The 22109-nt window shown below is 44.0% G+C and overlaps 1 protein-coding gene across 1 annotated transcript in view; it reads right to left on the minus strand.

The window, feature by feature from the left end:
* Positions 1–22109, minus strand: part of DOK4 (docking protein 4) — a 184752-nt gene that overhangs the window by 45574 nt on the left and 117069 nt on the right. The window contains exons 4-5 of the mRNA XM_078669221.1: positions 4475–4594; positions 1828–2017 (exon numbers count right to left, since the gene is read on the minus strand). Coding sequence (XP_078525347.1) covers positions 1828–2017; positions 4475–4594 — 310 coding nt within the window. The remainder of the gene's footprint in view (positions 1–1827; positions 2018–4474; positions 4595–22109) is intronic.

Raw genomic sequence — 22109 nt, forward strand, 5'->3', positions numbered from 1 at the left:
TCGCTAGGTCTTCGGAGAGCGGCAGCGTCACGCCCTTGTCACCATTTTCTCTCCCGGTTGCCGAGGAGTTCTTAAGTTGATTACTCGGTCAGACGGCAGTGCAGGCGAGCACCGGCATGCTCAGTGGCTGCACCGGGTGTTCCGATTTCAGGAACAATGCATTATGTGGGTGATGACGCGGTTTAGCACAGCTTTATGGATGTTTTGCGCAGGGCTTCCACGGAGCTTCAGCTCCAAGCGCCCATTACAGTCGCTGGTCCAGCCACGTCCCCCAGAGGTCATCACTTTGAGATTGGGTCTGCGCTTAAATTGTGTAAGGGGTAGCCTACAACATTCAGTTTTGGGGCCCTGTGCTTATTTTTCATCATCGGACTTTGACAGAGAGCAAGAAAGCGAAAAACAGGAAAGTAATTAAAAACAGACAATATAAAGAATCTGCAAGAGTGAACTAAAGAGACAGGGAGTGTAGGATAGTAGAAGAAAGAGGTGGGATAAGACTATGCAACCTTGGTATTTGCTAACCCCAATGGCAGCCTGCTAAAGAAAACTTGGGGCCCCTGCACTTTTTTTTTTTTTAACAAATTAAGTGCTGGGCCCATAGTAATCATAATTTCTAGAATTGGGTAAATATTCTGATTAGGTTTGATATGAAGTTCAACCAGTAGCACTGAAATATTTTCAGAATTGGGATGGATGCTGGCATCATTGTCATGGCACTGAAGTCATAGGGTTTGTGAAAAATCAGAACAAGTATAGCAAACGGTCCGAATCCATTCAGCAGGAGAGTAGTAAGGTTGGTATGTTGACGGTGGTGCATTTTGGATCTCACAGTCACAAATATATTATGGTAGCATGGTTTGGTAGGGTACTGACATTTAAAGGCAGCACATTTTCCATTAAAATGGCCACAAAATTCACACTGATAAGCAATTTTACTGATAAGAATATATGGCCAACGAATGAGTGTGTGGAAATCGGTTTTCATCGAATATTCATAATTTGCCCATCGCTAAGTAAAGTGTCAATGCTTTGATCCTATTAAAATCTTTGTTTTAATCACATAACACAATTACAAAAAACAGTGCTTCATTTTTGCTTTCCTAACTACTGATATATTTGTACAGTTCATTTACAGGTATTTACATGTTCATTTGTGTTAGAAAAATATCTTTACTCCATTATTTCCTTTCACACTCCCTCTATCCTAGCAGCATTGTCAGATAGTTCACTTTACAAAATCCTCTCACTTTGCAGTCAGGAAGAAAATATCAGTCTCTGATAAAAGAATAAACAGCTATTTGTCAGGAGACATAGCCTGAAATTTGACCTCTGTCTTTGAAGGCACAGCAAGTGTGTCAAGATAAATACAAAATGTAAAGGCATCATTATTGTTCATTCACCTGAACTCCAGGGTGGGTATTTTGGAGGTGCTGCAGCCTACTTCCAGAGCCTATGAGTTCAACCTGCTTTTTCAGTGCTGAGTGGAGTTCTCTGCAGCCTAGACCTTGCACTGGAGCAACCTATTTCCCAATGCAGCCTAGACCTTGCACTGGAGCAACCCATCTCCAAATGCAGCCTAGACCTTGCTCTGGAGCAACCCATCTCCAAATGCAGCCTAGACCTTCCTCTGGAGCAACCCATCTCCAAATGCAGCCTAGACCTTGCTCCGAAGCAACCCACCTCCAAATGCAGCCTAGACCTTGCTCCAGAGCAACCTATCTCTGAATGCAGCCTAGACTTTGCTCTGGAGCAACCTATCTCCAAATACTACACTAGCTCTAGGATCCGCACATTTCTTGTATAATAAATGGAAGGACTTGGCATTACCGTCCAGCTTCGAAGGTGAACCTGGTGGCATCGCGGCCATAGCGGCGCAGGGAGCAAAGTGGCCAAGACACCAACTTCGTGCGAGGGTTGTGGGAGTCCCAGAGGTAGATGTTTTCATGGGTGATTTGCAGTTTGCATTCGCCGTATACGTCCAGGGTGGGACACGGCAAGAGGAAGACATTGAATCGTTCTGTGAAGAAAAGAAGGGAAACAAAAGTAAGTGGCATACATAACGTGGAGACAGCAGTATGACCCAGATGAGTCGAATGCATGTGGAGCATAAAGGGAAAGAATAGAGCACTATTGGGCAGGAATGACTGAAACAAAGGGATGGAGAGAAAGTGAGAAAAAAAATGGGTGATTAAGAAGTGGCAAAGACGGGAAACGGTGGGGGAGGAAAATGAAATGGATGGGGGAGAATTGGAGGTGTGGAGAGAAATGGGTCAGGGAAGAGTGAGGCAGGGGCGGCTCTAGGCTCATGGGGGCCATGGGGAGGGGGCCCCGGAAGAGGGGGTCTGGGCGGGGCGGAGCCCCCCGGAGCTCAGGAAGGTGTTTTAATAAAACATCGAGAAAAGGCCAGGACTCAACGTGAAAGGCTGAGTGTGGCCTAAAATACGTGCGCCTACTCACAATTATTACTGGTACTGGCAAAGGTTAAAATGGCTAGGTAGGGATGCCAAGATTTAAACCAAACATGCAGGGAAGGGGCCTCCTGAGTTAGAGAAAGTTCCCCGCCCGGCAAAGGTTTACAAAAATGGGCACATGCTGTTGCGGTATTATTTAAAGGCGGGGGGGGGGTAACGCCTCCTGATAAATGAGAGAGGTGGGGGCGGTAGGCCAACGTCTAATCCTCAGACGGGACACACAGGGTATCGTGCAGCAAAAAGAATCAGTAAAAAGCCGGTTCAGCTATGGGTGTGTGCCTTGTCTGGCGCTGCGTAGGCCAAATGAAGCAGAGGGGTATCGAGCAGCAAGCTCGCTTACTTTACAATGCCGGCCGTAGCTCAGGATTTAGAAAATGCCGGTGCCGTTTGAGGAGACGAAATATAATTGGTGTGCGCACGAGGACGCATGAACGTGTGACGCCATAATTTCTCACACTTAGGCAGAGTCAGCACAAGACTACTGTATGGGCGTGGCGGCACCTGGGGTTTGGCGGCCATGTGCAGGTGCACAGCTTGCACATGCCTAAGGCCGCCCCTGAGTGAGGGATATGAGAGTGGAGAAAGAAGACTAGGGAAAGGACTGCCTAGGAAAGAAGTAATGTGGATATGAAGAAGGTGAAAGAGTCAGACTGACCAGCAGAGACAAATGATGAGACATTCAGCAAAATGCATTTCATATGACCGAATAATGTTCAATAAGGATGGGGTGTCCGTTATCTAAACTATTATTAATACTCTTGCTCTAATACTGCCTGGCTGTCCCGAAGACCCTGTTACCCCTTACTCTTTTGTTTCTAGTCCTGTTACTGCCTGAGATCTGCCTCTAGTCCTGTTCGGCATGCACTTTGCATCTGCTCCTAGAATCCCCTGTCTCTGTAACCTCAAAGTTCAGGCAGTCTCTTGCTATAATACCCCCAGCTAGGAGTCCGGCTCGGTTACACCCCTAACTCTGTTTATAGCCTCGTTTCCTCTTAAGATATTCATCTGTTCTCTTACCCTATGGGCTTTATCTCTAGTCCTGGTTACCTCTCGCCCTTTTTCGCTCCTTGTACTTCTGGACCCTGTCTCTGGACATAGTAGCCATTTGTCTCTAGCTGGATTCGCCTTGTTCTGCCTTTGAAAAGGTTTATGTACTGACGTCAGTTTCTAGTCACCACGCCCATCTCTCTAACCCCATTACGCCCTGAGATATGTGCCTGACCCTTTGTAATCTCTGATCTCTGTCTTTGACTTAGGGCTTCATTTAGAGCCTGGCATTCACCAGGGCAGCCTGAGGCTCCCCAGCTGAAGGAGGCTAGGCCCCCACTTTCCTAGCAAAACTCTGTCTGCTAGATTTAGAGATCCCCACCATACTGGCAGGGATATCACTGCTGCAGCTCCTTTGCAGGCAGTGATCTTTCCCGAGTGGACACCATGTTTGGTGCAGCCTTTTGACAACAATCTCCAAAAGCAGGTGTTGGTTTTCAGAAAACAAAAATAGGAATGGCCTTGACACGCAGTAAGTTTCTCCCTGCGTGTGGCAGCCATTTTGTGGTTTCCCTACCAGGGACCACCATGCCATGTAAGCTTTGCCTGGTGGTCCAAGTTAAGGAAAACAAATTAATTTCACCACACCCTCACGGGCACCACTGTGACCTGGAGGCCCAGAAGCAGATGGACTGCCAGTTGAGGAGGTTAGAACAATGGAACCAGATAAGGATCCACTTGTGTGAACCTAGTCCTTCTCTCAACCTAAAATCGAGTGAGAAACCTGAACTTTCACAGGGACAGAGCACCAATGGTTTACAAAAATGTGACTCTTCTATATTCTAAATGACACTTCTGTCACATTCGAGCTCTCTCTTTGGCCTGGTTACCCCTGAGCACCCCCTCTGGCCTTGCCCCCCACTTATATCCCTGTTTCAGCCCCACATTTCCCAGGACTTTTAACCTCTTCTTCCCTTGTCAAGGCCAAGCTTTGGAGTTCACTGCTCATCGCTCACCTGTTTGTTCACATTGCACTCCGGGGGCCAATAGGTCTGGCTCCCCCATGCTGATATCATTGACCCGAGCCCCCAGGCACTCCAAGTGCAGCGTCTTGTACCAGTCATCAGCTTCCAGCTCTGGGAATGAAAACAAACCTTGTCACTCTCTGCTTCTGTCACTGCATAACAGCACAGCCACTCCTTGCACAGACTAGACACAACCTGAGCACTTACTGGCCACAATATCAGAACATAAATAATCTTACAATTCCTTGACTATGGTCACGGCATTAAACATTATATCTGCCTCTTCTTTGTCACTGATGTAAACAGCCTTCTCATTTTAGGACACTGACTCTAAATAGACTCTTCACTCCCTTTGTCACAGACTGGTCTCTCACTGGCCACTGGAGATAAAGCTATGCCACTTACTTTAAAGTCAGTTCCATCACTCCTTGCCAGGGTTACTGAATATAAGCACAGTCCTGTCATTCGCTGTCAGGGTCATTTTCTGTATGCTCAGTCTTGTTTCTATCCCACCGCCGTCACCCGTTGTAAATATAAACCTGACACTGCAAATGGCGGATGAGGGCCTTCTCTCTCCGTTGTTGTTGGCTGTGAGTGGAGAGCTCTTTCCTGTCGGTGGCTTGATAAAACGCAATCAAAATATTCCCTGGCAACGTCACCAGCTGTCTTAGTCCAAGCTGATAAACACGGTTTGTCAATGCCTGTCACTACCTGTAAACAGTTGTGTAACTTCCTCCAAGTGTCGACAATTGTAAACACACACTTACCACTACCTTTATCAGTGACTTTTAACAACCCTGCCAGCCAGGCTGTTAATGACAGGGATTGTACACATTGCAAACACAAGAAGATGATGGACGGAGTGCTGAACCTTTTCAGACACTCACCCCAGTCACAGTTCTGGGTTGAATCCATCATCGTTCTTTAGCTCACCACCCCAGTTCAGACACAGGTATATGCAAATCAGTCTTGACCCTGTGCCTCATGGGAACAGTCCAGCCCGAACTGCAAAGCCATGTCTTCCCTGGACTGGAAAGAAGCATCCTGGGACCGGTTTTGGGGTAACATTTCCAAAAGTATTCAATTACAACCCTAGTCATAGATCTGTCTGCTGGTGAGTTACCTTACAAATACATCAACAAAACCCAGTCACATCCTTTAAGAGCATTTGATGTTCAATAGTGGACGTACAAACTGACAGGATCAAAGCCTTTAATCTGTAATTCCGAGGGAGGGGAAATGACAGTTATCGGGCGTATTTGTAATAAGGGCCTATATGTGCTGTGTATCTGAAAGCATTGTGTAAGATACAGAAGAAACAAGCACAGGTCTTGCTCATAGCAAATTCATATATATTTTTCTTATGCTGAGCACACATAAATTGGGTAATAACGGCAGCTACAATGGAGTTCATTTTTAAATGAGGACAGGGTCACATTTTCCTCTTAAACTTAGAAAAGGTTGTGTTTATTTTACATTATTATCATCAGATAGCAGGACCTGATAGGGAGCAGTACTCAGTCAGATTTATGACCCAGGCTGCAGCACAGAGGGCAAGAACTGAAGTAATGAAGTATTTAACTCTTAAATAAAAGTCCTTGTCAATTCAATATTGGAGCGTGAGAACAAAATAAGGTTTCTGAATGCTTTTAAATCAGAGAAAATTAAAATGAAAGTTACCTTAGCGATTAAGTTAACTCTTCATTTTAATGTTCTCCTGTTCTCCCATTTCAAAGTGCATTTTACAAACAGTAGGCCTCTTGCTCCCAGTGGCCTGTAGACACTGTGCCATAGTCCTCCACTGCGCATAATTTCAGTGGCCTGGGACCACTTCGCAGTATCACTGAATGTAAGTAGAGTCTTACCTATTATCAGTTTAATCTATTAAAAAAACATCCTGCCATCACCTGCATGGTCTTTTTTCCAGAAACAACACTGACTCATAACATCATGTAATTGACTATAAACACAGAACAGTGACATTTCCTGTCACCATCACTGATTACTGTAGGAAAGTGCCACATTTTTTTTGTCATGGTCACCCACACTTTTTGCCACTTGTACTTATCTTTTTTTACTGATGTGCATTGGGTTACTGCTAACCAGGCCCAGTGCCAGTGTTCTTTCTCTAAAAACAAAGTAAATGTTTTAATTGTGGTACAATTGGCCCACACTTTAGCACCCTTGTAAGTCCCTAGTAAAGAGTACCCCTTGTACCTAGGGAATGGGTACTCAAGAGGGTCCCTAACAGCTGCTGCATGCAATAAGCCACTCTAAGGGACCCCATACAAATTGCATGCCGACTGCCACTGCAAGCTGTATGACATGGTACAAAACCAAGGGGGAAAACACAACATGTACACTCACTATGTGCCACGCCAAATTCCTTGCATATAATATTTGCACGTCACCCCTACAGCAGGCCTTAGAGCTCTAAGGCAGGGAGCATTATATTTTAAATGAGGACATATCTGCATGAGCAGATATTCTCCTATGATGTCTAGTTCTATTACTAGATATTGCAAGTGAACAGGGAAGCCATCCTAAGGTATGTACTGGGCACTGGTCATTACGAGTTACCCAGCTACATAATGGCTTCACTGAAATATACGGTATTTGGTATCAAACACCTTTTCTTAATAAATCCATGCTGATTTCCATATTGGATTTATTATGACAGGCACCCAGAGGGCCCCTTAGAGGTGCCGCCCAAATCCCACTAGTCTTCTAGTGTGCTGCTTGACTGGTATCTTCCAGCCTGCCATCATAGACTAGTTTCTGACCCCCTGTAGGTGACAGCCAGTGCTCTCTGAGGTCAGGAAACAATGCCTGTCCCAGAGGAGGTGTTATCACCTACTCCAGTGGGTTGGCTAGTAAATCTGTATGCCAAGGCCAGAGGCTTCAAAGGCTCTGCTGCCTTCCATATGCAACACAGGCTTCCTCTAGACCTGGAGAATGCTGCCCCCGCCCTGAGGCCCATTTGGGACCAGGACAGATGGGAAATTAGCTGTGCAAAATGCATGTTGTACCTCCAGGCTAGTCATACCCCAAATAAGGGCTACCTGATGTGCTCCATGAAAGAAGGTTTCCACCATCTTGTTGTTGGTGGAATTAGGATCTCTGGGACATGGTTATGCCCACTCAATAAAAGAAGTGGTCATATAGGGGGTGTAATGACCCCAGCGGTAAGTAGCCCATTTGCTATTACCCTTCACTTACCTTAATGCCCAAAAATGTAATATTGAGATGGCCCCCTGATACCAGGAACCCAGATTTGTCTGCCTGAAAGAAGAAGGGCAAAGAAGAGCAGAAGATGTGAGAACTGTAGTCCAGCACCAAACTTGGCGCAAAACCCTGCCTGGCTGCTACTATCCAAACAATCACAAAGACCGACTCGTCCAGAAGAAGAAAAGCCTCCCCAAACACTTGGAGGTCTGCCCAGCACTTCATCGATCCAGCAATGAATATATGATCTTATTCCGCGGGATAAAATCCCGCATACCATTACTCCGCATTTTTTATAACGCAAGTGCATTTACAACTAAATACATTGAACCCGCAAACATTTACTCCGCAAATGCCTTTACCACGCATGCCATCACAATGCAAAGGCATGAGTGGTGAAGGCATATACTTTGTAAAAGTACATTATTTAAATATATATATATATATATATATATATATATATATATTACCTACTGGCGGTCGCCAGTAGGTATATATAGTTAGGATTTTTTCTCTATGGGATTTTTGAAAATTCTATGTCTAATAACTTTGGCGTTTGTGGACGGAATTGGCTGAAATTATCAGGAAAATGGAACATTTTGTTTCTGAGCAGCCCTTGAAAATTTGGGGGGTGTTCGTCAAGGGGGGGCTGAGAAAAAAGGGGGGGTCCCAAAACGTGTTTTTAACATTGAGTTTTCCATAGGGCGGTTGGCCTCACTTTTAGCCCGAACGGCTGAATGGATTTGCATGAAACTTGGCAAAATTGTAGGGACTGGTAGCCCGATGTGCCTTTTGTAGGTCTCAATATATGTGCTACAGTGGATTTTGAGAAATTAACGTTTAAAAAAAGATATATATCTGTAACAGCGGACCGGGCAGCGCTCCAGGACGCGTACTTTTCGCGCAACGGAGCTTTGTGAAGCGAAGCTGATTGGTTCTCCGGCGTCTGTCAACATTCCAAACAGTCCGTAGCGGCCGCCATCTTGTCTCTCGGTAGGATCGAGAGACAAGAGGAGGCCAAAGCGAAGGGGCAAATGACCATAAGGGGGAATAGTAGATCCTCGCTGACCCCGTAGGTTTGATGTGGAGGTTTTAAAAGTGCCCCGCGGGGCAAAAAAAAAAAATAATAATAATAATCGAACGGCTGAATGGATTTGCACGAAACTTGGCAAAATTGTAGGGACTGGTAGCCCGATGTGCCTTTGCTAGGTCTCAATATATGTGCTTCAGTGGATTTTGAGAAATTAACGTTCAAAAAAAGATATATATCTGTAACAGCGCACCGCTTCGCGTACTTTTCGCGTTACGGAGCTTTGCGAAGCGAAGCTGATTGGCTCTCCGGTGTCTGTAAACATTCCAAACAGTACGTAGCGGCCGCCATCTTGTCTCTCGGTAGGATCGAGAGACAAGAGGAGGCCAAAGCGAAGGGGCAAATGACCATAAGGGGGCATAGTAGATCCTCGCTGACCTCCTAAGTTTGATGTGGAGGTTTTAAAAGGGCCCCGCGGGGCAAAAAAATAATAATAATAATAATAATCGAACGGCTGAATGGATTTGCACGAAACTTGGTAAAATATTAGGGACTGGTAGCCCGATGTGCCTTTGCTAGGTCTCAATATATGTGCTTCAGTGCATTTTGAGAAATTAACGTTCAAAAACAAGATATATATCTGTAACAGCGCTCCGCTTCGCGGAGATAAAATTATATCTGTATTACCTAGCTGTTGCTAACACCAGTTAGCGACGGCTAGTAGGAGATAGCGACCATCTTGGGCCCCACTTTGCATGTGAGTGATGTTTATCACTAATGACATGCAAAGTGGGCATGCCAAGATGTTAGCGACTGGAAACAGTCGCTAACATCGCTATCTCCTATTATCAACTTTTGGAAATATTCGAGATAAGCGCGAATATCTCAAAAAGTAACAGCTGCCCTGAGCAGTTCTTAGCCATGTTATCCAATGGGAGGTGGATAACATGGCTAAGAGCATTAGCTCGGTAATGCATGAATATCGCGGAGTTTTCAGCGATATTAATGCATTGCGGTCGTTTTTTATCGTATTTGCGATAAACCTTGATAATAGCAAGGTTTATCTGCGATAATTTCTGACGGTAAAAAAATCTTTGCAATGCATCGTTAGGGATAAATATCGTTTAACTTTGGTAATATGCCCCAACGTCTGTTAACGTTCGATTCGAAGGAAATCAGGAAGTGTTGAAAAACATTGTCTGCGCCATCTTGTCTTTTTTCAAATGCCACACTTTTGTCGTGCACGGCAGCCATTTTAGATGCCTTGACCAGACCCACTCTGTGCACGCTGTCGATCCTTAGCATGGCTCCCCACCCTCGCAAGCATCTCACCCAGGCAGTGGTCAACCCCGCTGTCTGTGTTATGCATGGGTAATAAACCTCCCCCCATCTGTGCTGCTCTTCCCTGAGAATCACACCCTGTGCCCGCCCGACACCTCCCTTTCGCCCTATTCACTACCGCACCCTCTGACACTCCTTTTCCTCTGTGTCCGATTGTCCAGGCCGGTCCTAGGCTATCAGCTAGCCCTGCAGATGTAGTTTATGGCCACAGCTGTAAAGAATCACCCCTCTTCAAAGGAGTTATAGTAGATCAAGGTCCACACTCGATGAGATCCGTCACAGCAGAAGCGTTGCTATTATCTGAAAACCATCCTGTATTGTGATTGGGGAGGGGACCGAGCGTGAAGCGGAAGATTCCAGGGATGACTCTTTGTACATCAAAGTTTTTACAATTATGTGTCACATTAAAAATATATAGCACTCCGACAAAGTAGTAAGATTATAAAACTTTAATAATTTATAAATATATACAAGAAAACAAAAATAGTAATAACATATAAACATTTTTAGGGAAAAACAACGAAGTAGCGGTCGGCTGTGCGAATAGTCCCAACGCAGCACAACGTCCAGATTTCCGGCGTGGGGCGTCGCGGGGGGTGGGTCATCAGTAGCAAACTGTTGTGCGAATAGTTCCAAGGCAGCAGAACGCGCCAAAATCTAGATGACACGAAAGTGATGTCTAGTAAGTTGCCACCCAGCAAATAACGGCGTGGGGCGTCGCGGGGGGTGGGTCATCAGTAGCAAACTGTTGTGCGAATAGTTCCAAGGCAGCAGAACGATGGCACCAAGGTGATGTCCAGTAAGTTGCCGCACTGGTTTTGGTATCCTACAATGCTGCTCCGAATAACGGCGTGGGGCGCCCCGGGGGAGGCGGCGTGAACGGGCCTCTCCAGGTGGAGTCTCATCTGTTGTAGTGGGGCGCCCCTTTACCGTTTCAGTTGCCATTCCGTCCGTTTTTGGTCCACTGTGTCAAAAGCCGCAATTCAGCTGAGTTGCGCCCACTCTTGCGGTGCAGCGATAGGCGGCTGTCACAGGACTCTCAAAATGGCGGCAGGCTCTTTCCTTTTTGGGCCTGGTGCACTGAAATGGCCCTGGGACACCTTGGAAATCGGACGCTTGTCTGCTAGGTCTTGGACCCCATTCTCGAAAGCGTCCCCTCCGCCTTGAGAATTCATCAAAAGTTTTGGGGGCCCCGACTCCTGCAGGCTTCTGGTGGGGAGCGGCTGCCATGATTGCTCGCGGAATGACCACGACGGAGCTACGAGATGGTGGTGCTCTCATGCTGACGCCAGTTTAGTCTGAAACATCCAGAAACAAGGTGGGGCTTTCATCGTTTGGGGAAAAAAAAAAGTTTTCATCCAATGAAAAGTGTTGTTTTTAGGTCATATGATCAAGCCTTCCATCATTAGGAAACCAAAAGTAAAATGAACCAATGAAAAGTTTTATAAACAAGTCACATGACCTGTTATGCGGCATAGGGTATAAAATGCGGAGAAAATACGTTGGCACGTCAGGCGGCGTCAGTAGCGGACCGATGTGCGAATAGGCCGAAGGCAATACAACGCGTCAAGATCCGGATGGCACCGAGGTGGTGTCCAGCAAGTTGCAGCACTGGTGTGGCCATCCTACAATGCTGAAAGTCGGCGTGGGGCGCCCCGTTGGCCTGTGAGTTTGCGTCAGTAGCGGACCGATGTGCGAATAGGCCGAAGGCAGCACAACGCGCCAAGATCCGGATGGCACCGAGGTGGTGTCTAGTAAGTTGCCGCACTGGTGTGGCCGTCCTACAATGTTGAAAGTCGGCGTGGGGCGCCCCGTTGGCCTGTGAGATGGCGTCAGTAGCGGACCGATGTGCGAATGGGGCCAAAGGCAGCGCAACAATATTTTCTGACTGACACCACAAGGCGCTGAGATGCCAAGATCCGGATGGCACCGAGGTGGTGTCTAGCAAGTTGTGGCACTGGTGTGGCCATCCTACAATGGTAAAAGTCGGCGTGGGGCGCCCTGTTGGCCTGTGAGATGGTGTCAGTAGCGGACTGATGTGCGAATGGGGCCAAAGGCAGCGCAACAATATTTTCTACAATATTTTCGGAGTAGAAGACACCACAAGGCGCTGAGATGCCAAGATCCGGATGGCACCGAGGTGATGTCTAAGTTGCGGACTGATGTGCGAATGGGGCCAAAGGCAGCGTAACAATATTTTTTGTATGGAAGATACCACTAGGCGTTGAGATGCCAAGATCCGGATGGCACCGAGGTGATGTCTAAGTTGCGGACTGATGTGCGAATGGGGCCAAAAGCAGCGTAACAATATTTTTTGTATGGAAGATACCACTAGGCGTTGAGATGCCAAGATTCGGATGGCACCGAGGTGATGTCTAGCAAGTTGCTGTACTGGTGTGGTCATCCTACAATGCTGAAACTCGGCGTGGGTCGCCCCATTAGCCTGTGAGATGGCGTCAGTAGCGGACCGATGTGCGAATAGGCCGAAGGCAGCACAACGCGCCAAGATCCGGATGTCACCGTGGTGGTTTCATAGTTGAGAGGCACTTCATCTGCAGTGGGGCGCCGAGATCCGGATGGCACCGAGGTGATGTCTAGCAAGTTGCTGTACTGGTGTGGTCATTCTACAATGCTGAAAGTCGGCGTGGGGCGCCCCATTAGCCTGTGAGATGGCGTCAGTAGCGGACTGATGTGCGAATGGGGCCAAAGGCAGCGCAACAATATTTTCTGAAGAGAAGACACCAAAAGGTGCTGACATTCCAAGATCCGGATGGCACCGAGGTGGTGTCTAGCAAGCTATGCAGTTGAGTTGTGTGCGCACTTGCGGAGAATAGGTCGAAGGCAGCATAACAATGTTTTCTGAATAGAAGACACCACAAGGCGTTGAGATTCGGTTACCACCGAGGTGATGTCTAGCAAGTTGCCGCACTGGTGTGGCCATCCTACAATACTGCTCCGAATAACGGCGTGGGGTGCCCGAAGGGGGGGGGAGCCGGCGTGAATGGGCCTTCCTAGGTGGAGGCTCGTCTGCTGTAGTGGGGCGCCCCTTTACCGTTTCAGTTGCCATTCAGCTGAGTTTTGGCTGCTCTTGATGCTACAGCGACAGGCGGCTGCAAGAGGACTCTCAAAATGGCGGCCTGTTCTTTGGATTTGGGCCTGGTCCACTAAAATGGCCCTGGGACACCTTAGAACTCGGACGCTCGATTTTTTTTTCCTTTCCTGTACATGCAAAAAAAGGTAAATGCCCGGTACGTTACACGCTTCATCTGCCACGATGAACTCTCCAGAGGAACCGAAAAAAAATATAGTTGTGGTAACTATAACATGCATCGTCATATGGAGAGGTGGCACCAATTAATTATAGTGCTGCATAAAAGAGAGATTTGGAGGAGAACCCCTGACCTGCTAGTACATTCATCAAAGAAGTGGCACTGAGAGCTTCAGAGGCAAGGGAAACGGTCCCAAATATTTAGAAGAACTTTGGAAAGATTAAAATGACATGTTTAGATTGTGGCAAATTAATTTCATGTGGACAGATGAGTGTTACTCTAATAAATACAGCATATGAACATCATCATAGTCGATGGTTGGTAGAGACATTTTGACTATATCCTGGACCTGCCCGTCCTCGCCCAAAATGGCGCCGGAATAAATGGGACTCGTAACTCCTTGTTGTGTACTGGTTGCAGAACCTTGAAATCACGAGATACGTATGCAGTTTTGAAGCACATGGCGGGCGGGGACGAGAATTGATTGAATATTTCGACATCCTATTGATATTAAGTTCTGATGTGTTATTGATTACTGTACTGTTGAAAGTTCGAATTAACGTCACCCATGGTACTTGCCCGCAAATGTATATCTAGATAATTTTATTGTAACTGGCCCTGTCGTATTTTAATTATAAAATGTACGTCCACCGATTCCGTAACTGTTAGACACCTTAGTTCTTGCAACCTAATGGCCCGCCCGTTACGTTCCTCTACAGTGTAAATGTCTATTCATCATATACGATTACAGTTTGCTCTGTGGCAGGCCCACGTGGTTATAGGCAAGTATTTGTATAATGACATTTTCACAATAAAGGTTTTTAAAAGAAAACATGGTAGTAGTATATACATTGGTAAAGTTTTTAATAATAGTGACTGTTTTAGAATCATTAAAAGGCAAGTGAAATAAAGCAGACCAATTACATGAAGGGTAAAAGGTATAATACGAAGGAACGCAGTAAAGATAAATGGTCAAGGGCTGTTGTGTTTTCTATTCCTGCAACATAAAGTGATCGATAAGAATCTCATATTCAGGCGTATCGGCGACTAAGACAGCAAGTCGACCCTCTTTTGCTCAACGGCTCCGTCATGGGACGAAGAAACGCTCTTTTTCTCGAAAAAAGAATATATTTTACTTGCAGGACAGTTGTAAAATTTCCGGGAAAGTACATTAGCCTGGAACATTATAACATATATTTAAGAAAAAATAATGTTCGGAAGTAATGAAAAGCGTAATTTTTAGGTCATATGACCAAGCCTTTCATCATTACAATAAGAAAAGTAAAATGAACCAATGAAAAGTTTTATTAACAAGTCACATGACTTGTTATGCTTACGTTACGCGCTGCGCGCCCCGGATGACTTCCGGATGCGCTAACGCGGCGCGTCATATGACGCATTACGCGACAACGCAGGTACAGAATATAGTCAAAATGTCTCCACCAACCAGCGGTCGGAACACAACCCCTTTCAGCAGGATAAATAGTTCTGTTAAATGACAACAGAAGGGACAGGCAACAAGAACCATCAGTCAAAGAGGGGAGGGCTAGTTCTTCTCTACCGGGTTACATTGGGGCGCTACCGGAACTGATCGAATTGGTAGTCTACAGTGTTTCTGGATGTTTCAGACTGAAGCTGGGGTTAGCATGAGAGCAGCACCATTTTGTAGCTCCGTCGTGGTCATTCCGCAACCAATCATGGCAGCCGTTCTTTATCGTTATTTTGGGCGGGGTGGGTGGCGGAGCCGAGCTGTTTTGCAGCCATCATTGTGTGGAGTTCAGTTCATCTCACTAGTTTTGTATTTGTCATGAGGGGTTGTTCCTAATGTTTCTATTTTAGCGAGGTCAAAAAGAGATCCCATTAGTGGCCTACTGATTTTGCTCGATTCCTTTTCTTTTTTTTTTTTACACGATTTTTCGTTATCTGCAAAGACTAAACAGAGTATTGCGACTCTGTGTTTGTTTGTAACTAATTCTAAAACAGTAAATACTTGGATAACAATCAATCAAATGGAGAGAGAAGCAGGCACGACGGATTACAACGGGGGCAAAGGCCTGCGTTAACTACCTTTCACTATCTGCAAAGAGAGAGTACTCCTAATAGAAATGAGGGGGGGGGGCACCATTCAAAGCAGATCAGTGTGCATAAACGCGAAAATGTTTTCACTTACCACGTACTTGACATTCGACAGCTTATGATATTTGCTATTAAAAAACCATTGAAATTCACTGAAAAAACCATAGGTTATAGACCATATATAGTTAGGAATTAGCATTTACAAAACCTTGAAAATTCACTGAAAAAACCATAGGTTATAGACCATATATAGTTAGGAATTAGCATTTAAAAAACCTTATTTTACTCACACAAAACCATTGAAATTCCATATATAGTTAGTTGCACTAACTATATATCGCGCACCCGCAATCCACTGCTGATCATGTCACATATTACATCATTCATGACATGGTCAGTGACATCACTGATGACATCTCAAATGACATAATTCTTGTGCTAATACGATAAACCTCTTCAGACTCTAATATAACCTTAGATACATTCAGTGTATACAGACACTCACACACTGCCACTCATCCATGGAGTTACTCACACACCCAGTCAGTCATGCAAAGAAACAATCTCACCTCCATTTCTTCAACTATACAGTTAAACACACCTTACTTATTGAAACATATACTAACACATATTTACTCTCTTATACAATCCCTGATACAAGTTCACAATGATCGATACAACCACTCACTCATTCAGTGGCTCTCATGCACAGTTATTTATATATGCCAACTCTCACATGTACTGTGTTTTACATATGTACTTACTATGACATGTAGCATTGAGATATCCATTCACTCATGCACACAGTCAACTGCCTATGTAGCTGTTTCCACATGCACTCTTGAACTCATACACCTAGTGAATAAACTGCTCACACATCTATGCATAGAGTCACACACCTTCCAGCCACCCCCACACAAACTCAATCTCCCATATAAATACTTGGGCAACCAATTAATAACACATATAGCCTCTCGTATAGCTAATGATCAACACATGCAGCAGTTTACAGAACAACAGACATAATGATGCACAAATTAAGACAGTTTAGTCACTAACCCATGCATTCAGTGAGACACATTTAATCACTCACTCATACAGTCAGTCACGCACCTACTAAATCCTTCATCCAGACACTTATACATCCACTCATTCTTCAATATGTAAGACATATTTTAACTTTACAGAAACATACAGTCACTGGATGTTGTCATCAGTGATGTCATCAGTGATGTCATTTGAGATGTCATCAGTGATGTCATCAGTGATGTCACTGACCATGTCATGAATGATGTAATATGTGACATGATCAGCAGTGGATTGCGGGTGCGCGATATATAGTTAGTGCAACTAACTATATATGGAATTTCAATGGTTTTGTGTGAGTAAAATAAGGTTTTTTAAATGCTAATTCCTAACTATATATGGTCTATAACCTATGGTTTTTTCAGTGAATATATATATATATATATACACATACATACGTATGTATGTATGTATGTATGTATATATGTATATATATATATATATATATATATATGTATATATATATATATCCAAAACCACTCCTCTGTTTCAAAGAAGTAAGAGGCCACACAGAGGAATCCATTTGGGAGCCTTTAATCAGGACACTGGGCATTATGCATTTCGGCGACCCTTCGCCTCGTCAGATGCCTCCACATACGCGCCGCCATTCCATCTCCACCTTAAGTGTCTCCTCCCGCTCCCTCATTGGTCGGGGAGCTCCGCCCCCTGTTAATTTATGCACACCTTCTGTAGTCTTGAAATCCTGATTACATCACCCACAGTTCACCAGGGTTGGAAGGCAGTGCACGGGGATAACTGTAGGATGTTAAAATTCACGGGGGGAGACAGGTGATTGCTGTTGCGGTGGCAGGTCCCGTGTGGGAATGGTGTCCGGTGACTCCCTCAGGCCCCCGCTGACGTTCCAGCCTCTCCTGCATGGACTGGGCGGGCCGCGAGTCAGGATACAATGATTCCCGGCTCCTCGCACCATGTCGAGCTGCTCCTGGCAAACAGCCCTATCCCAGCTTCCGCAGTCCGAGGCGGACCGGAGCTACCAAACCCTTGGTCAAGTCCACAAAATTGCCAGCAATGCTCCGGCCCAAAGCGGAACGGGGCCTCTTTGAACACGCTACTGGCCAGCGTGCAGAACATCCAAAACCACTCCTCTGTTTCAAAGAAGTAAGAGGCCACACGGAGGAATCCATTTGGGAGCCTTTAATCAGGACACTGGGCATTATGCATTTCGGCGACCCTTCGCCTCGTCAGATGCCTCCACATACGCGCCGCCATTCCATCTCCACCTTAAGTGTCTCCTCCCGCTCCCTCATTGGTTGGGGAGCTCCGCCCCCTGTTAATTTATGCACACTTTCTGTAGTCTTGAAATCCTGACTACATTACCCACAGTTCACCAGGGTTGGAAGGCAGTGCACGGGGATAACTGTAGGATGTTAAAATTCACGGGGTGAGACAGGTGATTGCTGCTGCGGTGGCAGGTCCCGTGTGGGACTATATATATACAAATATATTTTACTTAATTTAAAAAAAAAAATTTTAAAACATTGAATTTATGTATATATATATATATATATATATATATTTTTTTTTTTTATAAATTACATATATATATATATGTATATTACCTACTGGCGATAGCCAGTAGGTATATACAGTTAGGATTGTTTTCCATAGGGAAATCGCAACATTCTATTGGGAATAACTTTGGCGCCGGTTGAGGAATCTTCCTGAAATTTTCCTTAACTTTGCCTCGCGGCGCTCCGGTCCTTCCCTGAAAGTTTGGGGGGGATTCGTCAAGCGGGGGCCGAGATAAAAGTGGGGTGCCAAAACGTGTTTTCCCCATGTTAATTTCCATTGGGCGGTTGGACTCACTTTTAGCCCGAACGGCTGAATGGTTTTCCACCAAGCTTGGCAAAATTGTAGGGACTGGTAGCCCGAGGTGTCTTTGCTATGTCTCAAGATATGTGCTCCAGTGGTTTTTACGAAAATTAACTTTGAAAAAATATATATTGGGCTATATATGTTAGAGCCCAAATGTAGCCCAATGAAGCCCAAAGATGGCCACCAGAGACAAAAAAAACAAATGTAGCCCAAATATCAGCCAGATGTAGCCCAACTATAGCCCAATGACAGAATGTCCCAGAGTGTTCTAAAGAACAACTAGAGCGCTAAAAGTCTTACTTATGACAAAAGTATGGCACACCTGAAGTCATCTTGATTGGAATAAAGTATTAACACTTAAAACATTTAATCTGCAAAGGAACAAAATGAGGGGGTTCATTTTGCCATAGAAATTATGATTAGTGCTGAAGAAAGAAAAATTAGGGCACATTTTGAGTGAGTTCTCAAATCCTCTTATATTTCATTAAAAAAAATTTGATATGCAGTCTCCCAAGATAGCCACCAGAGACAAAAGAGCCTGTGCTTAAAAACTCTGTTAGCAAAGCAGGCATTTGAGATTTAAAAAACGTTTTAATATATAAAAACGTTATCCGCTAATAGAATTAGCATTTAAAAAACCTTGCGAATTCAATGAAAAAAACATAGGTTTCAGGCCTTATATAGTTAGGAATTAGGATTTAAAAAACCTTTGAAATTCACTGAAAAAACCATAGGTTTCAGGCCTTATATAGTTAGGGATTAGCATTTAAAAAAACCTTGCAAATTCACTGAAAAAACCATAGGTTTCAGGCCTTATATAGTTAGGAATTAGCATTTAAAAAACCTTTGAAATTCACTGAAAAAACCATAGGTTTCTGGCCTTATATAGTTAGGAATTAGCATTTAAAAAACCTTGCAAATTCACTGAAAAAACCATAGGTTTCAGGCCTTATATAGTTAGGAATTAGCATTTAAAAAACCTTTGAAATTCACTGAAAAAAACATAGGTTTCAGGAGTTATATAGTTAGGAATTAGCTTTTAAAAAACCTTTGAAATTCACTCAAAAAACTATAAGTTTTAGTGGTGTTATGGTTAGCTGGACATTTTACTCATACAAAACCATTGAAATTGCTCCTATATAGTTAGTTGTGCTAACTATATTTCGCGCACCCGCAATCCACTGTTGATGATGTCACATATTAGATCATTCATGACATGGTCAGTGACATCACTGATGACATCTCAAATGACATCATCCACGTGACAATCACATACACCTTTTCATACCCTATTACAATTTTTCATCACTCTTTCTAAAATACAGAGTATCATATTTAAATCCATTGTCACAGCAATACAAGTATCTAAAAATCCACTCAGTGATTCATAGATGTATACACACATCTAATCACTTACCTATGGATTCACTCATACATGCTGTCAATGAACAATAGAACACTATCAAAAATACTTCTACATCTATATCGACATTAAACAACAGCACGCATCCTATTCACATATGAAGTCATCCTACTCACTTATGCAAACAATGGATCATACTTACATATTTACTTAGCAAAACACTTATACAAACACCACTTCTTCTATTCATTTAGATAGTAAGTCATACTTAGTGAATTATAAAATCATTATTACAAGTATACAGTTATCCATACAGTCACTCACACAATCATTGTGTCTTATGTATACTTATTTATATACAACAACTGACACATACACTGCCTTTCATTTTTCTAGTTTGTTGGACCTGTACCATTGAGAAATATATTTGCTCATCACCACACCCATAAAGATATTCACTCACCCAAACAACTGTTAGAACATGTAGTTTTAACTTCATATATCTACTGAATCAACTATTCACACATCTTTGGACAGTCACACACCCCCCACCGAACCACACACACTTTCACACTCCCATACAAATACTCAGTTAACGAATCAATAACTAATATAGACTTTCACGTAGCTAGTAACCAACTGTAGAATCAGTTTACACAACAACTGACAAAGTGATACAGATATTGACACAGTTTAGTCACTATCCACTATATTTAGTGAGACATTATAAATTGGTCAAGTAAACAGTCAATTACACTGCTACTAAATCCTCCATCCAAATATTTATTTATAAATATCCACTTATTCTTCAATGCAAATTGCTATATATATAATGCATATTTAAATAACGAAGCAAACCACATTCACTGGATGATGTCATCAGTGATGTCATCAGTGATGTCATTTGAGATGTCATCAGTGATGTCACTGACCATGTCATGAATGATCTAATATGTGACATCATCAGCAGTGGATTGCGGGTGCGCGAAATATAGTTAGTACAACTAACTATATAGGAGCAATTTCAATGGTTTTGTATGAGTAAAATGTCCAGCTAACTATAACACCACTAAAACTTATAGTTTTTTGAGTGAATTTCAAAGGTTTTAAAAAAGCTAATTCCTAACTATATAACTCCTGAAACCTATGGTTTTTTCAGTGAATTTGCAAGGTTTTTTAAATGCTAATTCCTAAGTACATAAGGCCTGAAACCTATGGTTTTTTTCAGTGAATTTGCAAGGTTTTTTAAATGCTAATTCCTAACTACATAAGGCCTGAAACCTATGGTTTTTTCAGTGAATATATATATATATATATATATATATATATATAATTTATAAAAAAAAATATATTTAAAAATTACCCTGTACACCCTAAAAAATTATCCCACCCCATAATCTTAACCCACCCTTACTCCTTAAAATACCCCAGCACCCTTAAACAGTAACCCATCCTGACCCTAAAAATACACCCTATACCCCAAAAACCCAACCCTAGCCCTGAACCCTAAAAATGCCCTGTACCCCAAAACCCAAACCTTGCCCCGAACCCTAAAAATACCCCTGTCACCCCAAACCTAGCCCTGAACGCTAACAATACCCCTGTACCCCAAAACCCAAACCTGAACCATAAAAATACCCCTGTACCCCAAAACCCAAACCTAGCCTCGAACCCTTAAAATACCCCTGTACCCCCACACCTAACCCTGAACCCTAAAAATACCCCTGTACCCCAAAACCCAAACCCAGCCCTGAACCCTAAAAATACCCGTGTACCCCAAAACCCAAACCTAGCCTTGAACCCTTAAATTACCCCTTTACCACAAAACCCAAACCTAGCCCCGAATCCTACAAATACCCCTGTACCCCAAAACCCAAACCTGCCCAAACCCTAAAAATACCCCTGTACCCCAAAACCCAAACCTAGCCCTGAACCCTAAAAATACCCCTGTACCCCAACACCCAAACATAGCCCTGAACCCTAAAAATACCCCTGTACCCCAACCCCCAAACATAGCCCTGAACCCTAAAATTACCCCTGTACCCCAATACCCAAACCTAGCCCTGAACCCTAAAAATACCCCTGTACCCCAAAAATACCCCTGTACCCCAAAACCCAAACCTAGCCCTGAACCCTAAAATACCCCTGTACCCCAAAACCCAAACCTAGCTCTGAACCCTAAAAATACCCCTGTACCCCCAAACCTAGCCCCGAACACCTGTACCCCAAAAATACCCCGTACCCCAAAACCCAAACCTAGCCCTGAACCCTAAAAATACCCCTGAACCCCATAACCAAAAACCCACCCTGAACCCTAATAAACCCCCTACACCCCAAAACCTAAATCTACCCCATTGACCCTAAAAACACCCAAACACCCCAAAACCAACCCTATAATTT

Source organism: Lissotriton helveticus, chromosome 12, assembly GCF_964261635.1.
Source record: "Lissotriton helveticus chromosome 12, aLisHel1.1, whole genome shotgun sequence".
Classification (NCBI taxonomy): Eukaryota; Metazoa; Chordata; class Amphibia; order Caudata; family Salamandridae; genus Lissotriton; species Lissotriton helveticus.